This window comes from Mesoplodon bidens (assembly GCF_964165515.1).
Source record: "Mesoplodon bidens genome assembly, chromosome: 3".
Lineage (NCBI taxonomy): Eukaryota > Metazoa > Chordata > Mammalia > Artiodactyla > Ziphiidae > Mesoplodon > Mesoplodon bidens.
In genome coordinates, this window is record NC_138178.1 from 72,855,405 (window position 1) to 72,882,693 (window position 27,289).

Below are 27,289 nucleotides of genomic sequence, written 5' to 3' on the forward strand. Positions count from 1 at the left end.
CCCCTCCCTTCCCCCGGCCTGAGTGAGCCAGAGCCCCCGAATCAGCGGCTTCTTTAACCGTCCTGTCTGAGCGAAGAACAGATGCCCTCCAGTGACCTACACGCAGAGGCGGGGCCAAATCCAAAGCTGAACCCCGGGAGCTGTGCGAACAAAGAAGAGAAAGGGAAATCTCTCCCAGCAGCCTCAGGAGCAGCGGATTAAATCTCCACAATCAACTTGACGTACCCTGCATCTGTGGAATACCTGAATAGACAATGAATCATCCCAAATTGAGGAGGTGGACTTTGAGAGCAAGATTTATTATTTTTTCCCCTTTTCCTCTTTTTGTGAGTGTGTCTGTGTATGCTTCTGTGAGAGATTATGTCTGTATAGCTTTGCTTTCACCATTTGTCCTAGGGTTCTATCTGTCCTTTTTTTTTTTTTTTACTTAAAAATTTTTTTTTCTTAATAATTATTTTTTATTTTAAAAATTCTTTTATTTTACCTTACTTTATTTTATTTTATTTTATCTTCTTTCTTTCTCTCTTTTTTTCTACTTTTTCTCCCTTTTATTCTGAGCCATGTGGATGAAACGCTCTTGGTGCTGCAGCCAGGAGTCAGTGCTGTGCCTCTGAGGTGGGAGAGCCAACTTCAGGACACTGGTCCACAAGAGACCTCCCAGCTCCACATAGTATCAAACAGCGAAAATCTCCCAGAGATCTCCATCTCAACACCACCACCCAGCTTCACTCAACGACCAGCAAGCTACAGTGCTGGACACACTATGCCAAACAACTAGCAAGACAGGAACACAACCCCACCCATTAGCTGAGAGGCTGCCTAAAATCATAATAAGGCCACAGGCACCCCAAAACACACCACCAGACGTGGACCTGCCCACCAGAAAGACAAGATCCAGCCTCATCCACCAGAACACAGGCACTAGTCCCTCCACCAGGAAGCCTACACAACCCACTGAACCAACTTTAGCCACTGGGGACACACACCCAAAACAACGGGAACTACGCACCTGCAGCCTGCAAAAAGGAGACCCCAAACACAGTAAGATAAGCAAAATGAGAAGACAGAAAAACACACAGCAGATGAAGGAGCAAGATAAAAACCCACCAGACCTAACAAATGAAGAGGAAATAGGCAGTCTACCTGAAAAAGAATTCAGAATAATGATAGTAAAGATGATCCAAAATCTTGGAAACAGAAAAGAGAAAATGCAAGAAACATTTAACAAGGACCTAGAAGAACTAACGATGAAACAAGCAATGATGAACAACACAATAAATGAAATTAAAAATACTCTAGAAGGGATCAATAGCAGAATAACTGAGGCAGAAGAATGGAGAAGTGACCTGGAAGATAAAATAGTGGAAATAACTACTGCAGAGCAGAATAAAGAAAAAAGAATGAAAAGAACTGAGGACAGTCTCAGAGACCTCTGGGACAACATTAAACGCACCAACATTCGAATTATGGGGTTCCAGAAGAAGAAGAGAAAAAGAAAGGGAATGAGAAAATATTTGAAGAGATTATAGTTGAAAACTTCCCTAATATGGGAAAGGAAATAGATAACCAAGTCCAGGAAGCACAGAGAGTCCCATACAGGATATATCCAAGGAGAAACACGCCAAGACACGTATTAATCAAACTATCAAAAGTTAAATACAAAGAAAACATATTAAAAGCAGCAAGGGAAAAACAGCAAATAACACACAAGGGAATCCCCATAAGGTTAACAGCTGATCTTTCAGCAGAAACTCTGCAAGCCAGAAGGGACTGGCAGGACATATTTAAAGTGATGAAGGAGAAAAACCTACAACCAAGATTACTCTACCCAGCAAGGATCTCATTCAGATTTGATGGAAAAATTAAAACTTTTACAGAAAAGCAAAAACTGAGAGAGTTCAGCACGACCAAACCAGCTTTACAACAAATGCTAAAGGAACTTCTCTAGGCAAGAAACACAAGAGAAGGAAAAGACCTACAATAACAAACACAAAACAATTAAGAAAATGGGAATAGGAACATATATATCGATAATTACCTTAAATGTAAATGGATTAAATGCTTCCACCAAAAGACACAGACTGGCTGAATGGATACAAAAACAAGGCCCATATATATGCCGTCTACAAGAGACCCACTTCAGATCTAGAGACGCATACAGACTGAAAGTGAGGGGATGGAAAAAGATATTCCATGCAAATGGAAACCAAAAGAATGCTGGCGTAGCAATTCTCATATCAGACAAAATAGACTTTAAAATAAAGACTATTAGAAGAGACAAAGAAGGATACTACATAATGATCAAGGGATCGAACCAAGAAGAAGATATAACAATTGTAAATATTTAGGCACCCAACATAGGAGCACCTCAATACATAAGGCAAATACTAACAGCCATAAAAGGGGAAATCGGGAGTAACACATTCATAGTAGGGGACTTTAACACCCCACTTTCACCAATGGACAGATCATCCTAAATGAAAATAAATAAGGAAACACAAGCTTTAAATGATACATTAAACAAGATGGACTTAATTAATATTTATAGGACATTCTATCCAAAAACAACAGAATACACATTTTTCTCAAGTGCTCATGGAACATTCTCCAGGATAGATCATATCTTGGGTCACAAATCAAGCCTTGGTAAATTTAAGAAAATTGAAATTGTATCAAGTATCTTTTCTGACCACAACACTATGAGACTGTATATCAATTACAGGAAAAGATCTGTAAATAATACAAACACATGGAGACTAAACAATACACTACTTAATAACGAAGTGATCACTGAAGAAATCAAAGAGGAAATTAAAAAATACCTAGAAACAAATGACAAAGGAGACACGACGACCCAAAACCTATGGGATGCAGCAAAAGCAGTTTTAAGAGGGAAGTTTATAGCAATACAATCCTACCTTAAGAAACAGGAATCATATTGAATAAACAACCAAACCTTGCACCTAAAGCAATTAGAGAGAGTAGAACAAAAAACCCCCAAAGTTAGCGGAAGGAAAGAAATCATAAAGATCAGATCAGAAATAAATGAAAAAGAAATGAGGGAAACGATAGCAAAGATCAATAAAACTAAAAGCTGGTTCTTTGAGAAGATAAACAAAATTGATAAACCATTAGCCAGACTCATCAAGAAAAAACGGAGAAGACTCAAATCAACCGAATTAGAAATGAAAAAGGAGAAGTAACAACTGACAATGCAGAAATACAAAAGATCATGAGAGATTACTACAAGCAACTCTATGCCAATAAAATGGACAACCACGAAGAAATGGACAAATTCTTAGAAATGCACAACCCACCAACACTGAATCTGGAAGAAGCAGAAAACATGAACAGACCAATCACAAGCATTGAAATTGAAACTGTGATTAAAAATCTTCCAACAAACAAAAGCCCAGGACCAGATGGCTTCACAGGCGTATTCTATCAAACATTTAGAGAAGAGCTAACACCCATCCTTCTCAAACTCTTCCAAAATATAGCAGAGGGAGGAACACTCCCAGACTCATTCTACGAGGCCACCATCACCTTGATACCAAAACCAGACAAGGATGTCACAAAGAAAGAAAACTACAGGCCAATATCACTGATGAACAGAGATGCAAAAATCCTCAACAAAATACTAGCAAACAGAATCCAACAGCACATTAAAAGGATCATACACCATGATCAAGTGGGGTTTATTCCAGGAATGCAAGGATTCTTCAATATACGCAAATCAATCAATGTGATACACCATATTAACAAATTGAAGGAGAAAAACCATATGGTCATCTCAATAGATGCAGAGAAATCTTTTGACAAAATTCAACACCCATTTATGATAAAAACCCTTCAGAAAGTAGGCATAGAGGGAACTTTCCTCAACATAATAAAGGCCCAAAATGACAAACCCACAGCCAACATCGTCCTCAATTGTGAAAAACTGAAAGCATTTCGACCAAGATCAAGAACAAGACAAGGTTGCCCACTCTCACCACTCTTTTTCAACATAGTTTTGGAAGTTTTAGCCACAGCAATCAGAGAAGAAAAGGAAATAAAAGGAATCCAAATTGGAAAAGAAGAAGTAAAGCTGTCACTGTTTGCAGATGACATGATACTATACATAGAGAATCCTAAAGATGCTACCAAAAAACTACTAGAGCTAATCAATGAATTTGGTAAAGTAGCAGGATACAAAATTAATGCACAGAAATCTCTGGCATTCCTATACACTAATGATGAAAAATCTGAAAGTGAAATTAAGAAAATATTCCCATTTACCATTGCAATAGAAAGAATAAAATATCTAGGAATAAACCTACCTAAGGAGACAAAAGACCTGTATGCAGAAAATTGTAAGACACTGATGAAAGAAATTAAAGATGATACAAATAGATGGAGAGATATACCATGTTCTTGGATTGGAAGAATCAACATTGTGAAAATGACTCTACTACCCTTAGCAATCTACAGATTCAATGCAATCCCTCTCAAACTACCACTGGCATTTTTCACAGAACTAGAACAAAAAATCTCACAGTTTGTGTGGAAACACAAAAGACCCTAAATAGCCAAAGCAATCTTGAGAAAGAAAAACGGAGCTGGAGGAATCAGGCTCTCTGACTTCAGACTATACTACAAAGCTACAGTAAGCAAGACAGTATGGTCCTGGCACAAAAACAGAAATGTAGATCAATGGAACAGGATAGAAAGCCCTGAGATAAACCCACGCACATATGGTCACCTTATCTTTGATAAAGGAGGCAAGAATAAATAGTGGAGAAAGGCAGCCTCTTCAAAAAGTGGCACTGGGAAAACTGGACAGCTACATGTAAAAGAATGAAATTAGAACACTCCCTAACACCATACACAAAAATAAACTCAAAATGGATTAAAGACCTAAATGTAAGGCCATAAAACATAGGCAGAACACTCTATGACATAAATCACAGCAAGATCATTTTTGACCCACCTCCTAGAGAAATAGCAATAAAAATAAAAATAAACAAATGGGACCTAATGGAACTTAAAAGCTTTTGCACAGCAAAGGAAACCATAAAGAAGATGAAAAGACAACGCTCAGAATGGGAGAAGATATTTGCAAATGAAGCACTGACAGAGGATTAATGTCCAAAATTTACAAGCAACTCATGCAGCTCAATATAAAAATAACAGACAACCCAATCCAAAAATGGGCAGAAGACCTAAATAGACATTTCTCCAAAGAAGATATACAGACTGCCAAGAAACACGTGAAAGAATGCTCAACATCATTAATCATTAGAGAAATGCAAATCAAAACTACAATGAGATATCATCTCACACCAGTCAGAATGGCCATCATCAAAAAATCTAGAAACAATAAATGCTGGAGAGGGTGTGGAGAAAAGGGAATACTCTTGCACTGCTGGTGGGAATTTGAAGTGTTACAGCCACTATGCAGAACAGTACAGAGGTTCCTTAAAAAACTAAAAATAGAACTACCATATGACCCAGCAATCCCACTCCTGGGCATATATCCTGAGAAAACCATAATTCAAAAAGAGTCATGTACCAAAATATTCATTGCAGCTCTATTTACAATAGCCAGGACATGGAAACAATTTAAGTGTCCATCATCGGATGAATGGATAAAGAAGATATGGCACATATATACAATGAAATATTACTCAGCCATAAAAAGAAAAGAAATGGAGCTATTTGTAATGTGGTGGATGGACCTAGAGTCTGTCATACAGAGTGAAGTAAGTCAGAAAGAGTAAGGCAAATACCGTATGCTAATACATATATATGGAATTTAAGGAAAAAAATGTCATGAAGAACCTAGGGGTAAAATAGGAATAAAGACACAGACCTACTAGAGAATGGACTTGAGAATATGGGGAGGGGGAAGGGTAAGCTTTGTCAAAGTGAGAGAGTGGCATGGACATATATACACTACCAAACGTAAAACAGATAGCTAGTGGGAAGCAGCCGCATAGCACAGGGAGATCAGCTCGGTGCTTTGTGACCACCTAGAGGGGTGGGATAGGGAGGGTGGGAGGGAGGGAGACGCAAGAGGGAAGAGATATGGGAATATATGTATATGTATAACTGATTCACTTTGTTATAAAGCAGAAACTAACACACCATTGTAAAGCAACTATACTCCAATAAAGATGTAAAATAAAAAGCTAAGTGGGATTGTTTGGATGCATTAGGAATATGATTACTTTTTTGTTCTTTTTTTCTTTACTTTTATATATTTAAAAAATTTTCTTTTTTGAGCATGTGCTATTTTTATAGTGGAAAAAAGTGTAAAAGAATATATTAAGTTAAACATTCAGATTGCCATTTTGTCCTTTATATTTCTGTGACCCCCTCCCTGTCCCCTGGGAAGGCAGGAGTAGTGTGCTTAGGTGATGACAGCCTGAGAAGTCCAGTTGAAAGGACTGGCACCAGTAAGTTTACATGAGAAACAAGGTATTCAGAACACAGTAGAAATCCTCATTATGATTATAAAGATAACAAGAAAACAACTTTAGTGGTAACCTTCGCCCAACCTGGGTCCCCAGCTCTGGCCAGAGGGGCTGGCATTGACCTTACCTTTTCCAGCTGGGACATGGTCTCATCACAAGCTTCTCTGAGCAGGTGCTGGGCTCTGCTGGCGTCTCCTCGCTTGTATGCGGCATGAATGCCTTCCGTCCTGGGGCTCTGTGCTGTGGGGTCGCCACCTGGCATGGATAGTTTGCTGCCCATGTCCCCGGCACCTGGGTGGACAGAAGCACACACGTAGCATGACCTCCACTGCCAGCACTGCTCTTAGGAATCATCAGAGAGGAGAGTGGGATGTGTTCTTCAAGACGTAAATCTGGAGGCTTTAGCAAGAGAAACGGGTTGCCCTGAAATGCTGCCAATGTCACCAAGTACAGCAGACTTTGGCACCTGCACCCTGCTGGAGGCCCTTCCTGCATAGGGCCATCTGTGAAGGCACGGGGAAGCTGAACACAGCTCGGGGAAGATTCTGCAGCTAGACGATGGCCTGGAGCGAGCGGGTCCAGGGCACCCGGGGCAGCTGCCTGGCAGGAAACTGCCAGGCTGACCTTACCAACAGCAACAGAGAAGCAAGGGCTTTGGTGGGAGAGCTCGTAGCCCACCAAACTGTCCCACTGCTATATCCCTCAGAGGGATATGGTATCTAGTGGTGGAAGAAAGGCAGGTCAAATCCAGCGGGTGTGGAAATCTAGACCCTCTCTGCCTAGAAAACTCCACAAAGGCATGGGACTTAGAAGGGCAGCCCTCATTCCATACTGTGCTGGGTCTGAAGACGCAGAAGTGAAAGCAGTCAGCCCTTAGAGCTCCCACTCTAGAATGCTTCATAATTAGGAGGTCGGTGGATCCCAAAAGGCTTCAGAGACTTCCTGCACATCCTAAAGTTGCACACAGAATTCTGTGTGTGTGTGTGTGTATACATTTCTCTGGGGAGAAAATTCAAGGCTTCTACCAGATTTTCAAATGTGCTAGTGAACCAGAGTTAAAAGTTTTATCTCTACAGATATTACAGAAAAGACTGCAATGAATGAGGAGTTAAATTTTGATTGTGTTGAGTGACAGCAGAAACGGGGACAGAATTCTATCATTCTTGGCCAAGTTCACACAGCTTGTAAGAGGTAAACTGGGACTGAAGTTTGGTTCACCAGCTCTCAGGCTCGGGCTAAACCCACTCCATCTCTTTGCTACCTCTTTGAAGGGATAAAAAAACAGGGTTTTCTTTAAATGTAAAAATGTAAATGCTGAGGAAGGTTGGCTTCCAAACACTGACATCACAAAAGCAAATCACATTATAGTAGCTAACATTTGGAAAAAAAATTTTTTATATTTATTTTCAAAAGCATAAAAATTACATGCTTAGAAATAAATTTTTAAAAAGATGGACAAGATCTATACCCTGAAAGCTATAAAACACTGCTGAGAGAAATTAAACAAGACCTATATAAATGGAAAGAAATCTCATTTTCATGGATTAAAAGAATCAATATTGTTAAGATGTCAATTCTCCCCAATTTTATCTATAGATTCAATGTAATCCCTACCATAATTCCAGTAGGCTTTTATGGGCATAAAAATGGACAATCTGATCCTCAAATTTGTATGAAAATTCAAAGGACTTATAATATCCCAAGCAATCTTGAAAAAGAAGAGTTGGAGGACATATAGTACCTGATTTCACATCTTACTATAAAACTATAATAATCAAGGCAGTGTGGTAATAGATCCGTGGAACAGAATAGAAAGTTGAGAAATAGACCCATACTTGTACACCCAATTAATTTTTGATAAAGGGTGCCAACACAATGAGAAAGGTAAAAATCTTTTCAATAAGTGGTGCTGGAACAACTGCACATCCATTGAATAAAAAGAGACTCGGACCCCTACTTCTCACACAAAAATTACTTTGAGATGGATCATGGATGTAAACATAAAGGTTAAAAATTGTAGTGCTTTTAGGAAAAAAAATCACAGGAGAATATTTTTATGACTTGAGAGGAGGCAAAGCTTCCTTAGATGGGGCACAGAAAGTAATAACCATGAAAAGAAAAAAATTCCTAAATTAGACTTTAACAAAACTTAAAACTTCTGCTCATCAGAAGGTTGATCTACCATTTAAAAACTATTTACCATTTGAAAATGAGTAGGCAAGTTACATACTGGAAGAAAATATTTGCAAAACATATATCCAAAAAAGGAATGGTATTCAGAAAATAGAAAGAACTCCTATAACTCAATAATAAAGGACAAACAACCCAGTTAAAAATGAGCAAAGATTTGAACAGAAGATATTCTAAAAGCTCAGTATCATTAGTCATTAGGGAAATGCAAGTTAAAAACCACTACACTCCCACCAAAATCACTAAAATTTAAAAATACTGACAATACTTGGTGAGGATAGGGAGCAACGAGAACATTCATATATTATTGGTTGTGTCTAAAATGGTACAACCACTTTGGAAACAAGTCTGGTGGTTTCTTACGAAACTAAGTATATACCTACCCTATGACTCACTTATTCTATTCTTAGGTATTTACCCAAGAAAAATATGTGTAAAAAATATATCCAAGAATGTTCATGGCAACTTTATTCATGGTATTTCCAAACTGTAAATAGCAAAGGTGTCCAACAACAGGAGAGTGAATAAATAACTACTGTGGTATAGTAACTACTCAGCAATCAAAAGGAATAAATTACTGATCCATGAAATGATTGATGGGGATCTCAAAACACAATGCCGAGTGAAAGAATGATGGCCCAAAATGATCCCATTTATATCCTGTTCTAATCAGTGGTGGGAAAAAAATCAGAACAGTGGTTCCTGAGGGTGGGGACAGTCATGAAGTTTACCAGCGGAGGGGCATGAGGAAATTGTTTGGGTGATGGTTCTTTATCTTGATGATGTTTTTAGTACACAGGTGTTGGTATTTGTCAAAACTTATCAAATAGTCTAATGAAGGTATGTGCATTTTACTTTATATAAACTTTACCTAAAAAATTATAAATAATATTGAACTATAGTCAATAATATGAATACTGAAGCACTTGAGGGTGAAAAGTACAGATATTTCCAATTTACTTTGAAATGCATTAAAAATAATGGATTGAAGGATGGATAGAAGAAGAGATAGAAATGAGAGCAATTTTAGAAAATGTTAATGGTAAAATCTAGGTGGTGGGTATATGGATGTACATGGTTCAGTTCTTTCATTTTCACTGTATGTTTGGAATTTTTCATAACAAAATATTGGGAGAAGTGAATCAGAATAACATACCCTAAATGGAAGGCCTGCCATATGGCATACTGAACGAGCTCCACCACCAGCCCAGAAAAATCCTGCTCTGGAGAAAGGGAAAGACAAGTTGCTTACAGTAAAGCCCCTTGATACCATGCAGGGTCTTTACAGCTCACTCTAAGCCATGACTATTTCAAAGGCAACCATTCTGAAAATCCACGTTAAGTGGATTTCATGAGTGTCACGCACAATCTGCATCCTTCCTGAAACACCAATACAAGACTGCTGTGTCTGAATGGAGATTACTGGTGGTTTTTTTTTTTTTGGCTATGCATTTTTGGAAAGGGGTATCCAAAAAGGGCTTAGTGTGTAAGTGGTTATACATGTGAATAAGGAAGCTTCACATCCCATCACACACTAACAGTCCTCATTAATTATTTACAGTCAGAGACTAAGACATTTGAGAGTCAGCTGCAGGGAGAAACCATTGGCAGGGTAAGAAGAAGGCAGAATCCACGGCCGCGTCATCCATCAGAAGAGGCACTTAATTATGTCACTGCTCATCTTTCAGAATTAAACAAATATCCTCCTTATCTCTGTAAAAGACAGGTGCACGTGTGTGAGGAGGTATAAAGTAACCTCTTCTGTTCACATTAGGGACATAAATTTAAAAAATTCAACTTTATGCCCAAGTTAAGCAACACTGAGAAGGTAGAACCAAGGACATAGGATGCATGTGAAATTACAAGGGTGGTTTTACTTTAACTTGATTTATAAATAATGCAACATATGTAGAATAAATGACATACTAAGAAACAAGACTCTGCTCGGTTCTATTTACATATATATATATATATATATATATATATATATTTAATGCTGTGGGGTTTTCAGTTTGAATCTGATTTTCTTAAGTTGCATGGACAACACATGTACACTCTCACTGACCCAAGAGCTGGGAGCTCTGGTCCAATCAAATTGTTGGAAGGACATTATGGGACAACATCAGGTAATGCATATGCATTTAATTTACTCTGCCAACTTCATTTAATTTCCTGAAATCATAAAGAGAATGGTTAACATATATTTAAATTAAAAAAAAAAAGACCAAAATGCTAATGATAAGTATTAATGATGGGCTGGGGGGAATTAGTGATAGGATTAGAAAAGATTTTTCTTTATTTCCTAAATTCCCTGTAATGGAATTATATGACTGCTTTATTTAAAACTTTAAAGAAGTTAGATAAGTAATAAAAGAATACATTCTCACTGAAAAAAATTAAATAGTACAGAGATACATCATGTAAGGCAGAACCCCTCCTCCCCACCATGAAACACCTTTTCTTAGAGGTAAATATTTACTTTAATAGTAATTTTTTTTTACAAAAATACTACAGTTTATATTTGAGAATTTGTGTCCTTTGATTTAAACTTAAATCGGGGTAATTGTATGTATGTATGTATATTTGAGATTATTTAGTTATTTGTGCCTATTAATCAACCATTATCTGTAATTATATTCTTTTACACAGTAAAACATCACAGTTCTAAATATTTTGCTCATACAGATTTAAAATTCATACTAAAAATATAACCCCCCAAACTTACTCTATTTCAATACAATATTAATGTAGCAAACAAGTAACTAGGACTAGTAGGAAAATAATAGTAGAACATTATAATGATTCAGTGTCAAATTTTTTTAAAAATCCTTTTTGTTCTTTATTACAATAGGTGTAATTATTTTCCTAAATAGCAATGAAAATTCCATATACATATATATACTACAACCAGGCATCTTAATTGTTTGGGTGATGGTTCTATATCTTGAATTAAAGTTAATATGCATAACAAAGAAGGTAACAAAAAACTAGGAGAAAGGGAAACCATTAGCACAGTTCTTTTTTATTTTTAAGGTTTGGTCAGCGTAGCTTGTTTGGTTTTAGGAAAGTGTCAATTAGAAGTAATTAGAAGCAAGAAAGAGTGAGGGGAAGCCATAAATGTAGTGAATGAGTAGCATTATGGATTCAGCACATGTAGACTTACTCAAGAATACAAGAAATATTTACAGTAAGCTGTTAGGTGATAAGTGAACATATTCCTGGTGGGTGATAAATGTTAATATCTATACAGCCTGGTATTTAAATATGCTGGACATGGACAGTAAATTAAAGTTCATTATGTGAAAAAGTATTTGGTTAAAAAATATTTAAAAACCGATGAAAGCAGAACATCATTTAGTCCTTGATAATCACTTTCAATTTAATATTCTATTTATAAAAAAATACTTTCAGTAACACTGTATATTTCAGATATTCAGCCATTTCTAGGAGAAATGTTTTTAGTTGCTAATAACTCAATCTCTAAATGTTATTTCTGTAATTCAAGTTTTAGAAAAAAAAATTATTCTGACTACAGGAAAACTAACAGAAATTATTCTTCTCTTTTATTTTGGGAAAGTAATAAAACAGAATTCCATGAGTGTTATAGAGTGATGTCTGGCTGTACAAGCCATGTCACTTACACTAATAGTTCACTGTGGCCTTCCCCATCTTAAAGAGAGTCCTCCTTTGTCTGCTGATTCTGAGTCTGTTCTGTCCTTATATCCTAAGGAGACATTCTTCCCTTTTCTTCTAGAACAGTATTTGTTAACTCATCCCTCCCAGCCCAATGATCAGAATAAAATTCTCTCTCTACTGCTTTTTTCCTACAAATCTAGGACAATGGAGAGGTAATATGAAAGTGACCTTAATTCTATCAGTTCTAAATGTTGGTCTCTTAAGTATATATATTATACATTTAATTCTCACGTCCCCGTCAAAGAACGCATGCATGACAGAAGGCAAATGCTCTCTCTTGATTCGAAATCTGTGGCATCCTCTGTACATCCTGGAAAAGACACTAACGTTTTACTTGAATATATACTTTTTAAAAAATTACATTTACCTCCATCAATAGAGTAGCAAAAGGTAAACATATACCTAACAACCCAGAGTTCACTGCAGAATAAACAAGAGTAAACTTTAGGATGCTACTGACCTGGTCATAATTGTTTAATGACCTTCCTGTGCCATCCTCCATCGAGTCCCTGTGTGGCCAAACCCGGGGGTTGGGGGCTGGCCCTCCCCAGAGGTGACGCCCTCCTGGCACTGCAGTGGCTCACCCACTGTTGCCCTGGGCTTACCAGCCTCCAGCAAGAAGGATGCTTCTTTCTTTGCCAGCTGTCACTCTAGGGGTTTAGCCTCAGCAGCAGTTTTCATCTCTGGGTCACATTACGGTGAAATCCAACCCTTTATTTCTTCGGGGAAGAGGCAGAGGTTGCGGGGTGTAGAGGGCGACATGACCCCAGGGTGACTCTCGGCAGTAATTCCTCACTGACTCCAGATGGCTGGTGCTCAGCCTCATCAAGCTGGGCCATCAGACCCAGCATCAGAAAAGAAAGCAAAGACAGCAGTGGCATTCACCAGGGGCCTGGCTCACGGCTCATGCAGAGCAGAGCTCCAGCCACGCAGGCTGAGCGTTTCTCATACCAGCAAAGCCTCCCAGCACAGATGTAAAAGTTCTCTGTGGATATTCTCACCAAATCACTGGAAATGAATTTTTGTTAATAAAAGGGGCCTGGGCGGTTATACCTATGAGCAGGCTGTGCAGAGGGAAATCGCACATAAAAGTGCAGTTTTCTTTAGAAACAAAACATACAATTAATTGTTAAGATTCCATGTTATGTCCACCTGACACAGTGAAAAATTTAATGAGTTCTAATATTCATTGCTGGCCAGAGTGTGGTGAAAACTGTACACTTGTCAATGTGGGAAGGCTTACTTAGACAGGCTGGGACCTGGGACCCTTTGCTGTAGTGCTGCAATGCTTGCACCTGGACATATGTCTTCTGGAGTTACAAAATACAAAGAAACTATAAGGGACTAAAAAGAACTGTGTGCATGTGTACTTGGGGCAAATTGTGGACAAAAAGATACAAAAAGATCAAAAAAGCTAACTGCCACTTCTGTGGAGCAGGGAGCAAAAGCAGGGTACTGCGCATGCCCCCTGCACACAATACTACCAAAGAGGTGGGCAAAACACCTAAGCCACCCCTCCTGTTGAACCCCTGGACACACCCCTACCCTCACCCCATATAAGGGACCAGCTCGCCCCCCACCCCCCCAGGGAGCGGAGCAAGAAAGGGAAACTCTTGTTTGTTCTTGCTCCCCACTGCTGCATCAGAGGTCCCAATAAAATCTTGCTTGAATTTCTTGTCTGGCCTCTGATCAATTTCTATTGATTAAGGAAGGCCAAGAACCCTGGTCGGTATCAACAGCAACACTATGAGTAGGTGTCATGGCTGCCATTTTACAGATGACGGAGGCCAAGATGAAGACACTTCACAGTGACAGGCTGGCAAGGAGCAGGGGCAAGAGTGACAGCAGCAGGTCTTTGTGACCCTAGAGCCCATAGAAATCCTACTACTCTTCTTTCCAGTTTATTTTTTTTCCCCATAGGAAACATTTTTAAATTGAAGTATACTTGATTTACAATGTTGTGTTAATTTCTGCTGTACAGCAAAGTGATTCAGTTATACAATATATACAATCTTTTTTGGGGGCGAGCGGGGGGGCTTGCCACACCTTGCAGCGTGCAGGATCTTAGTTCCCTAACCAGGGATCGAGCCTGTGCCCCCTTCAGTGGAAGCACTGAGTCCTAACCACTGGACCACCACGGAATTCCCCTATACATTCTTTTTTTTTTTTTTTTTAATTTTTATTGGAGTATAGTTGCTTTGCAATGTTGGGTTAGTTTCTGCTGTACAGCAAAGTGAATCAGCTAAATGTATACATCTCCTCATTTTTGGATTTCCTTCCCATTTAGGTCACCGCAGAGCATTGAGTAGAGTTCCCTGGGCTATACAGTATGCACTCATTAGCTATCTATTTTATATACAGTAGTGTATATATGTCAATCCCAATCTCCCAATTCATCCCACCCCCCTTTCTCCCCCTTGTATCCATACGTCCATTTTCTACATCTGTGTCTCTCTTCTTTCCAGTTTAATACTTAAGACAGACTGCATGTTTTGTCCCCCTAAGTTTCATGTTAACCATAATCCCCAGTATGATGGTATTAGGAGGTGGGTCTCCGGGAAGTGACTGGCTTATGAAGGTGGAGCCGCCACGATGGGATTAGTGCCCTCCCAGAAGAGACAGAGACCTTACTTCTCTGTCCTACATGAGGACACAATGAGAAGATGGCCGTCTGCAACCAGGAAGTGGGTCCTCACCAAGAACAGAATCTGCCAGTACCTCATCCTGGACTTCCCAGCCTCCGACGTGAGAAATAAATGTCCGTTGTTTAAGACACCCAGTCTGTGGCAATTTTATAGCAGCCTGAGCAGACAAAAATAGTAGAACCTCAAGATACTTCAAAATGAGGAGCTACCATGCAGCCATTAAAACTGATGATAATGGAGACTAAGGAAAAGTACAGAAAAGACTTATACAATATTAAGCTAAAAGAATAGAATATGGAGCACAGACAGTGAAAAATGGAAAAAATATATAACACAGAAGATTGGTTGACATCATTTGAAAATATGCAAAGTGAAAAAATTTATTTTGGGAAAAAAAGATTTCTAATGAGTATAGTCTATTATTTTTGTTTATAAAAATTTAGTCTGTCTGTTTCTCTCTCTCTGTTTAGAAAGAAAAGCTGAGGAACACAAGTACATGATAGCAGCAGGTGAAATGATCAGAGATTTTTTTCTATTTGTGTTTTTCTGTGTTTGCCAATATCTTTCCCTTTTTCTCATCAGTTTGTATTGATTTTGAAATTAAGAAAAAGAAAACAATGAAGTGTGTCCAGCACAAAGTTGACTACTTTCAGTCTGACTTAATGAACTAGTTCTTTGATGGTATTATTTAAGCTAAAACAACTCTTGGGTATACCAAGTCTTGACTCAGTTGCTCTGGAAATAAAGAGAATAAGAAAATTTCCCAGACAATAACTGGCAAAGGTGTCATGGACTTTAAAAGAGAAAATAGGGCTTCCCTGGTGGCGCAGTGGTTGAGAGTCTGCCTGCCGATGCAGGGGACACGGGTTTGTGCCCCGGTCCGGGAAGATCCCACATGCCGCGGAGCGGCTGGGCCCGTGAGCCATGGCCGCTGAGCCTGTGCGTCCAGAGCCTGTGCTCTGCAACGGGAGAGGCCACAACAGTGAGAGGCCCACATACTGCAAAAAAATTAAAAATTAAAAAATAAAAGAGAAAATAAAATGGTCTATGATAACATTTAGTATATCAGTAATTGGTACCATTTACTGAGTACTGCCAGATGCTATAAGAAACGCCCTGCATACATCTGCCTTCCTCCCAACACCCATGCAAGGCAGGGGTTCTCATCACCACTTTCCACCAGATGACCAGTGCTCCAGGTGATTAGTGAAAGTGCCTCCATCCAGCTCCTAACAGCAGAGCTGGGACTTGAACCCTTGGCACCTGTCGTCAAAGTCCAACTCCTGACTTCCCAGGCTGGGTGCGCCCAACCAAACATGGGGCAATTATTCAGAATGTAATGTCCTTGGCAAACATGTAGGAACTAAAAGGTGAGATGATCCTGTCTCATTAGATAGAAAAACCAGAGAGGATATGGAAACCAATTCCTCCATGAATTCAGTAGCAGTGGAAGAGAGACACAGAAATATGAGCTACAAAGATGAATTCTTTCCAATACTTAGTTCCTCTCCCAAAAATTAATTTATTTATTGCTCATTCATTTTATAAACAATACTTACTATGTGCTGAGCTAGAGCCTGAGGACACACCTTGATGAGACAGGCAGGAAGAGCTAGAGTGTGAAGCTGTATTCTTCCCAGATTTTAGGTTTTTTTTGTAATTGAAGTATGGTTGATTTACAATGTTGTGTTAATTTCTGCTGTATAGCAAAGTGATTCAGTTATACATATATATACACACATTCTTTTTTAAAATTCTTTTCTATTATGGTTTATCACAGGATATTGAATATAGTTCCCTGTGCTATACAGTAGGACCTTCTTGTTTATCCCAGATTTTACTTTTTTTTTTTTTAAAGAAGACTGGGTTTTCAATTGTTATTAATTTATTTATTTTGACTGTGACACACGGCATGTGGTATCTTAGTTCCCCGACCAGGGATCAAACCCGTGCCCCGTGCAGTGGAAATGCGGAGTCTTAACCACTAGACCACCAGGGAAGTCCAGATTTTACTTTTAAACATCTACAACAAATGCCATGCTCGAGAGACTTGGGATGGTCAACAGACACTGACCTGGTCAAGAAAGATGAACCGTCCTTCTGAGGAAACAAAAATCACAGAAGTAAGACAGTTCCTTTATTTAATACTCACATAATATAAAAAGGTGCAATCTGAAGATATAAAAAGAAATAGTCATACTCTGATCTCTGGGGAGGTGATTGTGGGCTGGGCCCACTGAGGGATGGGCTAACCTCTGTCACAGCAATCCTGCTTCCAGGGACGTGACTAAGGGAATAATTCTATACATTTAAAAAGCACTATGCAGGGAATTCCCTGGTGGTGCAGTGGTTAAGAATCCACCTGCCAATGCAGGGGACACGGGTTCGAGCCCTGGTCTGAGAAGATCCCACATGCCGCGGAGGAACTGAGCCCGTGCGCCACAACTACTGAGCCTGCGCTCTAGAGCCTGCGAGCCACAACTACTGAGCCTGCGTGCTGCAACTACTGAAGCCCACGCGCCTAGAGCCTGTGCTCCACAACAAGAGAAGCCCCTGCTCGCCACAACTAGCAAAAGCTCACGCGCAGCAATGAAGACCCAACACAGCTAAAAATAAATAAATTAAATAAATAAATTTATTTTTAAAAAGCACTATGCAGGAAAACAAAAGGAAATATGCATAACGATGCTGATTTCTGTATGGTTTAGTATAGCAAAGAATGGTGGTTTTGTCAATTATGAAATGCACTAAAATGCTTATCACATCGAGCACATGGAGGGACCCCGCAACACAGGATAAATGACCGGAAGGAAAGACCCCAGATGATAACTTTGGTTTTTCTCATGTGATGGAATTTGAGGTGATCTTTCCCCCTTTCCTCTATTTTCCAGTTATTTCTCTGTTACTGCTATAATGGAAAAATAGTTTTTTTAAATACACTTTTCAGATTAACAAAGTGAAATTTCTAACTAAATCCAAATTCCTCTTGGCAAAGATAGACACAAGGAAAGAAGAAACTATCTCAATCCAGAGGGAAATTTAGGATGAGGCACCAAGATTTTTCCAGTAGTGCCTTTTACTGAGAACTGTGAACAATGCTAACACACGTGGCAACAGAAATAGAACTGTACTCAAATGAGAAGACTTGGGTTCAAGTCCCAGTCTATTGCTCAACAGCTGCATGGTCTTGGCAAGTATTTGAGACGTCTGAATCTTGTCATCTTCTTGTGAAAAACAAAAACGAAAACAAAATCCCCAAACAAAAAATGACATATATAACAATACTGCAAAATGCATGCTCCCCAAAATAAAAGGACCGGCACACAAATGGGGGTTATTTCCATGATGCCTGTCCCCATCCGCCCAACTCCAGGCAACTGTGAGGCACTGACACTGCACCCCCACTTTCTCTGTGGACCTCAGGCTCCCTCAGCCTTCACTCTTGTGTCTCTCCCTCCTGGAAGGAGCCTCACCCCTTCCCTGCTTCCAGGTCCAGTATGGATGCTACCCCCCAGGGAGCCCTGTGGCCCTTCCCATGGGCTTCCTTCTCCTCCCTCTGTCTGCACCTGGCCTGACTGGGACCACCCCTATTGTGTGGATCTGTCTGCCTCCTTTCTGCTTGGTGGTGCCGGCAAGCTGGGCCTGCAGATACTCAATCAGCATCGTGTGTCCCTAGCACTGTGCCATGCACATAGTAGGTGCTCATTAACAACTTCTTGAATTCAACTCACTGGGTTGCCAGAGCTCTCTGTGTGTCAGTGAGGGGTTCACTCTAATCTTGCCCATGGGCAATATCATTCAGGATGGCCACAGGGCACAGAATTCTCCTGGTAAAAGAGAAGGACACCTTCAGGCCCTTCTGGATTTTCCTTTCCACCAATTCTTCTTTAAATGCTTGATAAAATTCACCAGTGAAGTCATTTGGGCCTGGCTTTTCTTTGTGGGGCATTTTTAAAATTATTAATTCAATCTCTCTACTTGTTATAAGTCTGTCCAGATTTCTGATTCTTTCTTGAGTCAGTTTAGGTAGTTTGTGTCTTTCTAAGGATTTATCCACCTCATTTAAGGTACTGAATTTGTTGGTGTACAATTGTCCATAGTATTCTCTTATAATTATTTTTTATTTATGTATAGTTGACAGTGATGTCCCCTTTTCATTCCTGATCTTAGTAATCTGAGCCTTGTCTCTTATTTTTCTTGTCATTCTAAGTGAAAATTTGTAAATATTTTTTTCAAAGAACCAACTTTTGGTAGGTTTCTCTGATTTTCTCTATTGTTTTTCTAGTCTCTATTTCATTTATTTCTGCTCTAATCTTTGTTCTTCCCTCTGCTTGCTGTGGGTTTAATCTGTTCCTTCTTTTCTGGTTTCTTAAGATGGAAGGTTAGGATATTGATTTGAGATCTTTCTTCTTTTTTAATATAGGTGGGTATAGCTATAAATTTCCTTCTAAGCACTGCTTTACCTGCATCCTCTAAGTTTTAACATGTTGTGTTTTGTTTTCATTCATATCAATGTGTGCTCTAATATCCCTTGTGATTTCTTCTTTAACTCACTTGTTATTTAGGAGCATGTTGTTTCATTTCCACATATTTGTGAATTTCCCAAATTTCCTTCTGTTATTGATTTCTAATTTTATACCACTGTGGTCACAGAACATATTTTGTTTTATTTCAATCCTTTTAAATTTATTGAGGCTTGTTTTATGGACAAACATAATTTGAACACATAAGGAAAAATCTCAACAAAACTCTGTGTCCTAAAACACACAAACTAGATAAAAGGATGAATGACAAATGAGAAAAGAAAATTAGAATGACCAATTAGAAAAGAAAACCCCATATTACAGACAAAGGGTTAATATGATGAAAGAAGCATGCTCTTACATTGATGGAGGGAATACAAAATTGCACAACCTCCATGGAGGGGAATTACCAATACCTAGCAAAATTACATCTGCATTTTCCCTCTTAGCCCAACACTCTGTATTTTAGACATTTATGCCAAAGATACAACAGCAAAAATGCAAAATGATATCTACACAAGACTATTTATTGCATCATTATTGCAGGGAAACAATCTAGATGTCCATCTATAGAGAACTGGCTATAGAAACTATGGGACTTCTGTAATCAGAGTCCTATGCAAAGATAAGAAGGAAAGAGAAAGGGTTCTATATACTGGGGCATCATCTCCTACTGTTTTGTGATTCTCAGGGCAGCTCCCATTACCTCTCCCCTGGGTGGGACACACAACATCCCAGCCCCCAATGACCCTGTGTGCTAGGTCTGCTCACCCCATCCAAGAGCTGGGAAGGCAGAGGCTCAGCTGAGGGCAAATGAGGAGCCTGAATTATGCCCCAAAGTGGCAGCTCTGGCACAGTGCAGAAGAATAAGTGCAGCACTTGTGGTTCCTGGAAGAGGGAGAGGCCCACGCCCCATGCTTATGGGTAACTGCCAAGGATTCTCCCCATGCCCGTCCATAATCTCCATGCATCCTTAAGTACTGATGGTGAGGAGAAAACCTGCAACGAGGTGTCCTGCCTCTATCTCCTCATTCTCCTAGTCAGAGTGCACTTTTCTGGTGCAGGGCGGGCAGGGCAGGCTGCTGAGGTGTCTGCACTGGAAGGAGCAGAAGCAGGGCAGACAGACAGACATATACTCACCAAGACAAGACAGGTTGGCTTTGGGGGAAATACCTGGAGGTCTCCTGAGAATACAAGATTAGAGATTGAGGATAGAGACTGCGTTTTGTGAACTTCTGGGAAAGATCTGGGCAAAGGAGTTCAGAGGCTTGGCTGTATGCTTTAAATGGAATTCCCTGTGGATGTCCTGTTGAGAAACTTCAGTAAAGATTTAAACTGATTTTTGGTTTTGTTTTAAGATTCCAGGCTGGAGTTTCCTTGGAATACAGAGGCTATGAGTGATTTCCCTGCATCTCAAATATATATTCATTTCTCCTCTTCTTCCTTTTTAACAAATGGAATATACTATGATTATGTTCTACAACTTGCTTCCCTCACTTAAAAGTTCTGTGTGGGCACATGGAGATCCAGCATACCTGTTTTCACGGTAGCCCTTTGTCCTTATTGATGGCATGTCTAGTTCTGTGTAATCCCCTTCACTGCTGTGCTGAACATCCCTACATGTGCATTTCTCACCTGAACTGTATCTCCAGGTTAAATTCCTAGCAGTGGAAGCAGAGGATAGAGTCAGCCTTGATTTTTATAAAGATTGCCAATTTGCTTTTCCAAAAGTTGCATCAATTATATCCTAACTTAATTATCAACTCAATATTAGTTTAAAATAAAATATGAAAAACAGCAGAAATTATATCTTTGCTGTCTTAAATAATATCAAACTTCCTGATTGTTTCCAATCTGCAAAGCAAAATAACATATCTCATAATTGGTTCTGGTTTCCATTTCTTTCCATATGAATGACATTCAGCATATTTTCATGTTTACCCATCATCTCTATCTTTTTCAATGAAATAAACTCTCTAATTCTGTTTTTGGTTCATTTGAAAATTGGAATATTCTTTCTATCATTGATTTGGCAGTGCTCTTTGTGGTATATGTTGAAGATAGTTTTTACCTATTTGTTGGTTGTCACTTGAGATGCTTTTCTACAGAATAGTTCTAATTGTTATGTAATCATTTTATTAATCTACTCCTTTATGATATCTGGGTTTTGTGCTGTGCTTAGGAAAAAGTCCCTCTCCCTCCAAAATTATTTTAATTTATCATTTTCCTAGACTTTTAATGTGTTCATTTTTATGTTTAAATATTTGATTCATCTGAAATTGATTTTGGTGTGGAAGTGAGAAAGCAATATGTTATTTTTGTCCTATTGCCAAGTAAACTTTCTTCTCTGGACTAATTTGAAATCCTAAATAGTAAAGCAAAAGCAATGTGCATTTGGACCTATTTTTTTTTTTGGCTGCGAGGCATGTGGGATCTTAGCTCCCCAACCAGGGATCGAACCCGCATTGGAAGGTGAAGTCTTAACCACTGGACCGCCAGGGAAGTCCCATTTTGGCTTATTTTTGAGTTGCTACTCTGTCCCATTGCTTTCCCTGTCCTTTCCCTTTCTACTCTCCAACACATTTCATTACTATGGCATTGTAATAATTCTAACATATGATGGAACTACTCTGCCCTCCTCTCAACTGACCTTCTCCTCATTTGAATCTTCTTGGCTATTCTTATATGCTTATTTTTCTAGGTAGAATTTATTATTCTTTGTTCATGTTCTAAAAAGAAATCCTGTTTGTATTTTAACTGCAATTGCCCTGAATTATAAAATCAACATGCAGAGAATTGACATTTACAATGTTGTCTTCCTATACAAGAGGACTATATGTCATTTTTAAAACTGAAGTACAGTTAACTTACAATATTATATTAGTTTCAGGTGTACAATAATAGTGATTCAATATTTTTATAGATTATACTCCATTTAAAGTTATTATAAAATATTGGTTATATTCCCTGTGCTGTACATTACACTCTTTTACCTTATTTATTTTATACCTAGTAGTTCATACTTCTTCCTCCCCTTCCTTGATCTTGTCTCCCCCCACCCCCTCCCCTCTGGTAAGCACTAGCTGTGAGTCTGTTTCTATCTTTTATTTATTTATTTATTTTTGCGGTACGCGGGCCTCTCACTGTTGTGGCTTCTCCCATTGCGGAGCACAGGCTCCGGACGCACAGGCTCAGTGGCCATGGCTCACGGGCCCAGCCACTCTGCGGCATGTGGGATCTTCCCAGACACGAACCCGTGTCCCCTGCATCGGCAGGTGGACTCTCAACCACTGTGCCACCAGGGAAGCCCTCTATCTTCTTATATTCACTTGTTTGTTTTATCTTTTTAGGTTCTACATATAAGTGAAAACATACAGTATTTGTCTTTCTCTGTCTGACTTATTTCACTTAGCATAATACCCTCCAGGTCCATCCATGTTGTTGTACATTGCAAAATTTCATTATTTTTTATGGTTGAGTAATATTCCATTGTACATATATACCACATCTTCTTTATCCATTCATCTATTGATGGACACTTAAGTTGTTTTCATATCTTGGCTATTGTAAATAATGCTACTGTGAACATTGGGGTGCATATATCTTTTTGAATTAATGTTTTCATTTTCTTTGGATATGAACCCAGGAGTGGAATGGCTGAATCATATGGTAGTTCTATTTTTAATTTTTTGAGGAACATGTATACTGTTTTCCATAGTGTTTGCACCAATTTACATTCTCACCAACAGTGCACAAGGGTTTCCTTTTCTCCACACCCTTGCCAATATTTATTATTTGTAGGCATTTTGATGATTTGATGATAGCCATTCTGACAGGCATAAGGTAGTATCCCATCGTGGTTTTGATTTGCATTTCCCTGACGATTAGTGATGTTGAGCATCTTTTCATGTGCCTCTTGGCTATCTGTATGTCTTCTTTGGAAAAATGCCTTTTCAGGTCCTCTGCCCATTTTTTAATCAGGTTTTTTTTTTTTTTTTAGTGAGTTGTATGAGTTCTTTATATATTTTGGATATTTACCCCTTATCAGATTTACTTAAATATTCTTAAAGTTTCCTTCATATGATCCTGTATATTTATCATGATTTCCCCTAGACAGTGTACATTTAATTTATATTAATTCAATAATTAAGAAAAAAGCAAAACATTTCTACTTATAGCCCCTTGGACATTCAAAGTTCTCATTTCAGTTCTTCTGGGCTTGTAAACTGATCTGGATAGGGCATCTAGTTACCCACTAGATACAATGTCAATACAAAGAGCTCCTAGGAAAAACAAGGAAAGATCAACGAGGTCCTAGAGGTTGATAAGCAAAAGATATGAAGACAGAGTTCAAAAAAAGTAAATATAACCAGCTCTTAGACACACCAAAACATGCTAAGCCTCACTTATCATAAGAGAAATGCATATTAAAACTATACTGAGACACCATTTTTCACACATCAGATTAGGAAAAACCGAAAATTTGATAACAAACACTGTTGTCAGACCTATAGGGAAACAGGCAAGCACATACATTGTGGAGGATGGGGGTAAACAGGAAAAACTCCCATGGAGGGTGATTTGGCACTATCTGGCAGACTTTCAGAAGCATATGTCCTTTGACCCATCACTTTGAGAATTTATTGTGTAGATATGCTTGTATACATGTGAAAAGACATCACAGCATTTTTTGTTATAACAAAATATTAAGAATAGCCCAAATGTCCAGTAAAGCAGACTGCTTACATAAACTGAGGTACAACACAATAGAATTCTGTGCATTTGTCAAAAGAATGATTATGATGATGATAGCACGAATGTGTGAAAGAAACGGGCAATGTATAGAACAGTGTGTGTGATCAGCTACACATTGTATAAAGGAGGGAAAATAAGAATCTATATTTGTTTTGCTTGTATACACATAAAGACATTCTGTAAGGATGTAAAAATCAAAGAATGGTTTTTGAGCTGTGTGACTATATTCAAACAACTAAAGTTTTAAGATCTTGGCAAGGAAAAATACATGAAGTCATCTGCTCTGCCTTTTCCTCTGCATGTCTTCAGGCAGAGATACACACCCTCGAGTTCAAACAACAAAAATTGACTCCAGCTGATTTGCCTCAAAACAGGGACTGCCATCTGCCTTCTAAATCCCAAAGCAGGCAAACCAAAAAAAGCAACAAGCCAGGATCAGGGGTCCTCTGTAGCTCGCACAGTTATGAGTTGATGTATTTAACTCGTAGATTTGAAGGGAACCCCTTGAGTGATTACAACGTGGCCTCTGAAAAGTTAAAAGCAAACACCACAAACGTATCTGCATAAAAGATAATGCTTAGCAGAAGCAAACGCCTGCAGCCTCACCCCTTTGCCCTGAGACAAAAACGCAGAGAAGATCTTCAGTCTGAGCAAGAGTTTACATTCCTGGGTGCCGCACTCCTCTGCGGCTGGGTCTGTAGCCTGTGGCTGAGTTGGACCAGACCGCTCTGTGATTGCCACATTCACAGCTATTTTCCTCTATGGAAATGCCCACTCACATAGTACAAACTTCTTCAGTTAATACAAACCCTGGCCAGACAACAATATGGCCCTTTGTTTTTATGAGTGATACTCTGATTATTAAAGCAAGAAGCTCCATGATTCCTCAGAAACCGCAAACATCCCAAGAATGCCTGGGTTCTGCTACTGTGGCCCTTTGCCCACCGAAACCTGACTCAGCCGTCACCATTTCTCCATGAGTTCAAGGCGCTCCTTATGGACAGCTTTCAGCTGAACATTTAAAAGATACTCATGAATATTAGAACTTCAAGCTTTAGTAGGAAACAAACAGATTTTGCTAATCTGGTCAAAAAAAGCATTCTGAAGATAAGGCGGGGAAAGATTTTTACTTTAATGAAAACGTTTTCAATTAAAATTTAAAGTTTTAATTAAAACAATTTTTATGATTAGATTAGCGGTCATCACATTTCAGTGATAGACACATTCGAAAATGAGGACTGGACATGTTGTAAATTCCATGCTTCCTATGGCTTCAAGCCCAATAAAATCGAAGACCTCCCATTTTTAAGGACCTCCCCATTTTTATCAGTGTAATATTATTATCAGTTTCAGTTAACAGAACTAGAGTCCAGGTGAGGCTACATAATTTACTGAGTAACTACCAAGCATGCACACTTCGCATGGTGCTAAGCATTCTGCAAACAGATTCTAACCATTTCTGTGTTACAGACGAGGACTGCGGTGCAGAGGGACCAGGATTTGAACCCAGCTCCTTCTGACTGCAAAGTCCACATCCTTGACACCATCACTCATTTTCTCCTGCAAATTGCACACCTCAGAGATGCCAAGGAGATGCTGGGAGATAGGATCCAGAGAGCAGGCTGAGATAGGATCCAGATAGCAGGCTGAGCCCTGGCTGTAGCCACAACCTCCTGCCCCAAGTCCTTAAAAGTTATATATATATACCAAACTCAACAAGCCATGTGAACACAGAAAACAAGAAGGAGACCTATTAGGTCCAGAAACCATTGTGCATGAGATAGGCAAGGTTCAGGAGTGCTCCAAGGCTGCCTGGAGGGCATATGGGAAGCAAGGCCCCCAGAGCCACCAGCAGGGGGACTGCTCAGAGGGAAAACCACAGTAAGCCTTTCTCCAGCCTGCGCCAGGCAGTGGGGGGAAGAGGTTTCTGCCCCCTGTGCACTAGAGAGGAAGTGTGGAAACTTAGGTGGTGGGTGACACTCAGGCAGCTCGTGGAGCCCCCAACCCAGAAGACATACTATGGGTGCACCCCCAGGACAGCCCACTGCAGTCTCCCTGCCCCCCTATCGGCAGGCTGCGTTGACCAAAACTGCGTTCACAGACAGCTATGGGGAATCCCAAATACAAAGATCAACATCCAACCATGTACCCACAAACATTTGAGGAAGATGAACGCCATAAAGGAGAAGCACCCAATTCCGATAACAGAGCCTGCAAGCAGGGCAGGAAGAGACCCCTCCCCACCCCCATCCCTACACACAGAAAGTAAAGCTAAATTGAGTTCCCTGCTTATTTAGCCAAGGACCCAGTGCCACTGGGAGCATGTTGATCCCCCAGGGCAGGAGAGGATGAGGCATATCCCACCGCAGTTCCCCCTTGGGCCTCAGAGTCCCCAAGGGGAAGTGAGTAATTGACAGTGACAATGCTTAGGCAAGGTAGGGTCTTGCCAGATCTGAGAGCCTGCATCTCTTGCTGCACCCTTACATTACTGCTCAGTGGGAAAACCTACACAAATAACCCAGTCACCGAGATAAGGGAGTGTGGACAAACTCTGGACTCTTTGGTTGATGATTAACTTGTTATCAGCAACCACTACCCTCATCTGGGAGGAAAAGACTGAGTCAGTGCCTGAGCCCCCCTAAGCAGGATCTCGGGTTCTGGCTTTCCAGAATCTTGGGGGCCCATCTCCATCTAGTACCAGTGTTAGTAAAGCAAGAACAAGACCTCAGAATAAATATGACTGACGTCTTGGAGAGATACCGGAGGACGCAGCATCCATACACAAGAATTGACTGAAAAGCTGGGAGATTAAATCAAAAGAGTTGATCTGTAAAACACAGTAAGTGGGTGGCAGAGTATAATGGACAGAGCTAGAGGACAAATCAGCAATGTGGAAAACCAAGCAGAGGGTGCAGCAGCAAGACACAGAGAAGTTAAAGTACAGACAAAAAAATTAAAGAGACATGGAAGATGGTCCTTGATGTTTTTCAAAACGTGTCTAATAAGAATTCCAGAACCATGT

The 27,289-nt window shown here is 39.5% G+C and overlaps 1 protein-coding gene across 3 annotated transcripts in view; it reads right to left on the reverse strand.

The window, feature by feature from the left end:
• The window catches only part of LRRK1 (leucine rich repeat kinase 1), a 122,595-nt gene that overhangs the window by 76,831 nt on the left and 18,475 nt on the right, over nucleotides 1-27,289 (reverse strand). For all 3 annotated transcript variants that reach the window (XM_081230161.1, XM_081230163.1, XM_081230162.1), the window contains exon 3: nucleotides 6,586-6,749. In XM_081230161.1, coding sequence (XP_081086287.1) covers nucleotides 6,586-6,749 — 164 coding nt within the window. The remainder of the gene's footprint in view (nucleotides 1-6,585; nucleotides 6,750-27,289) is intronic.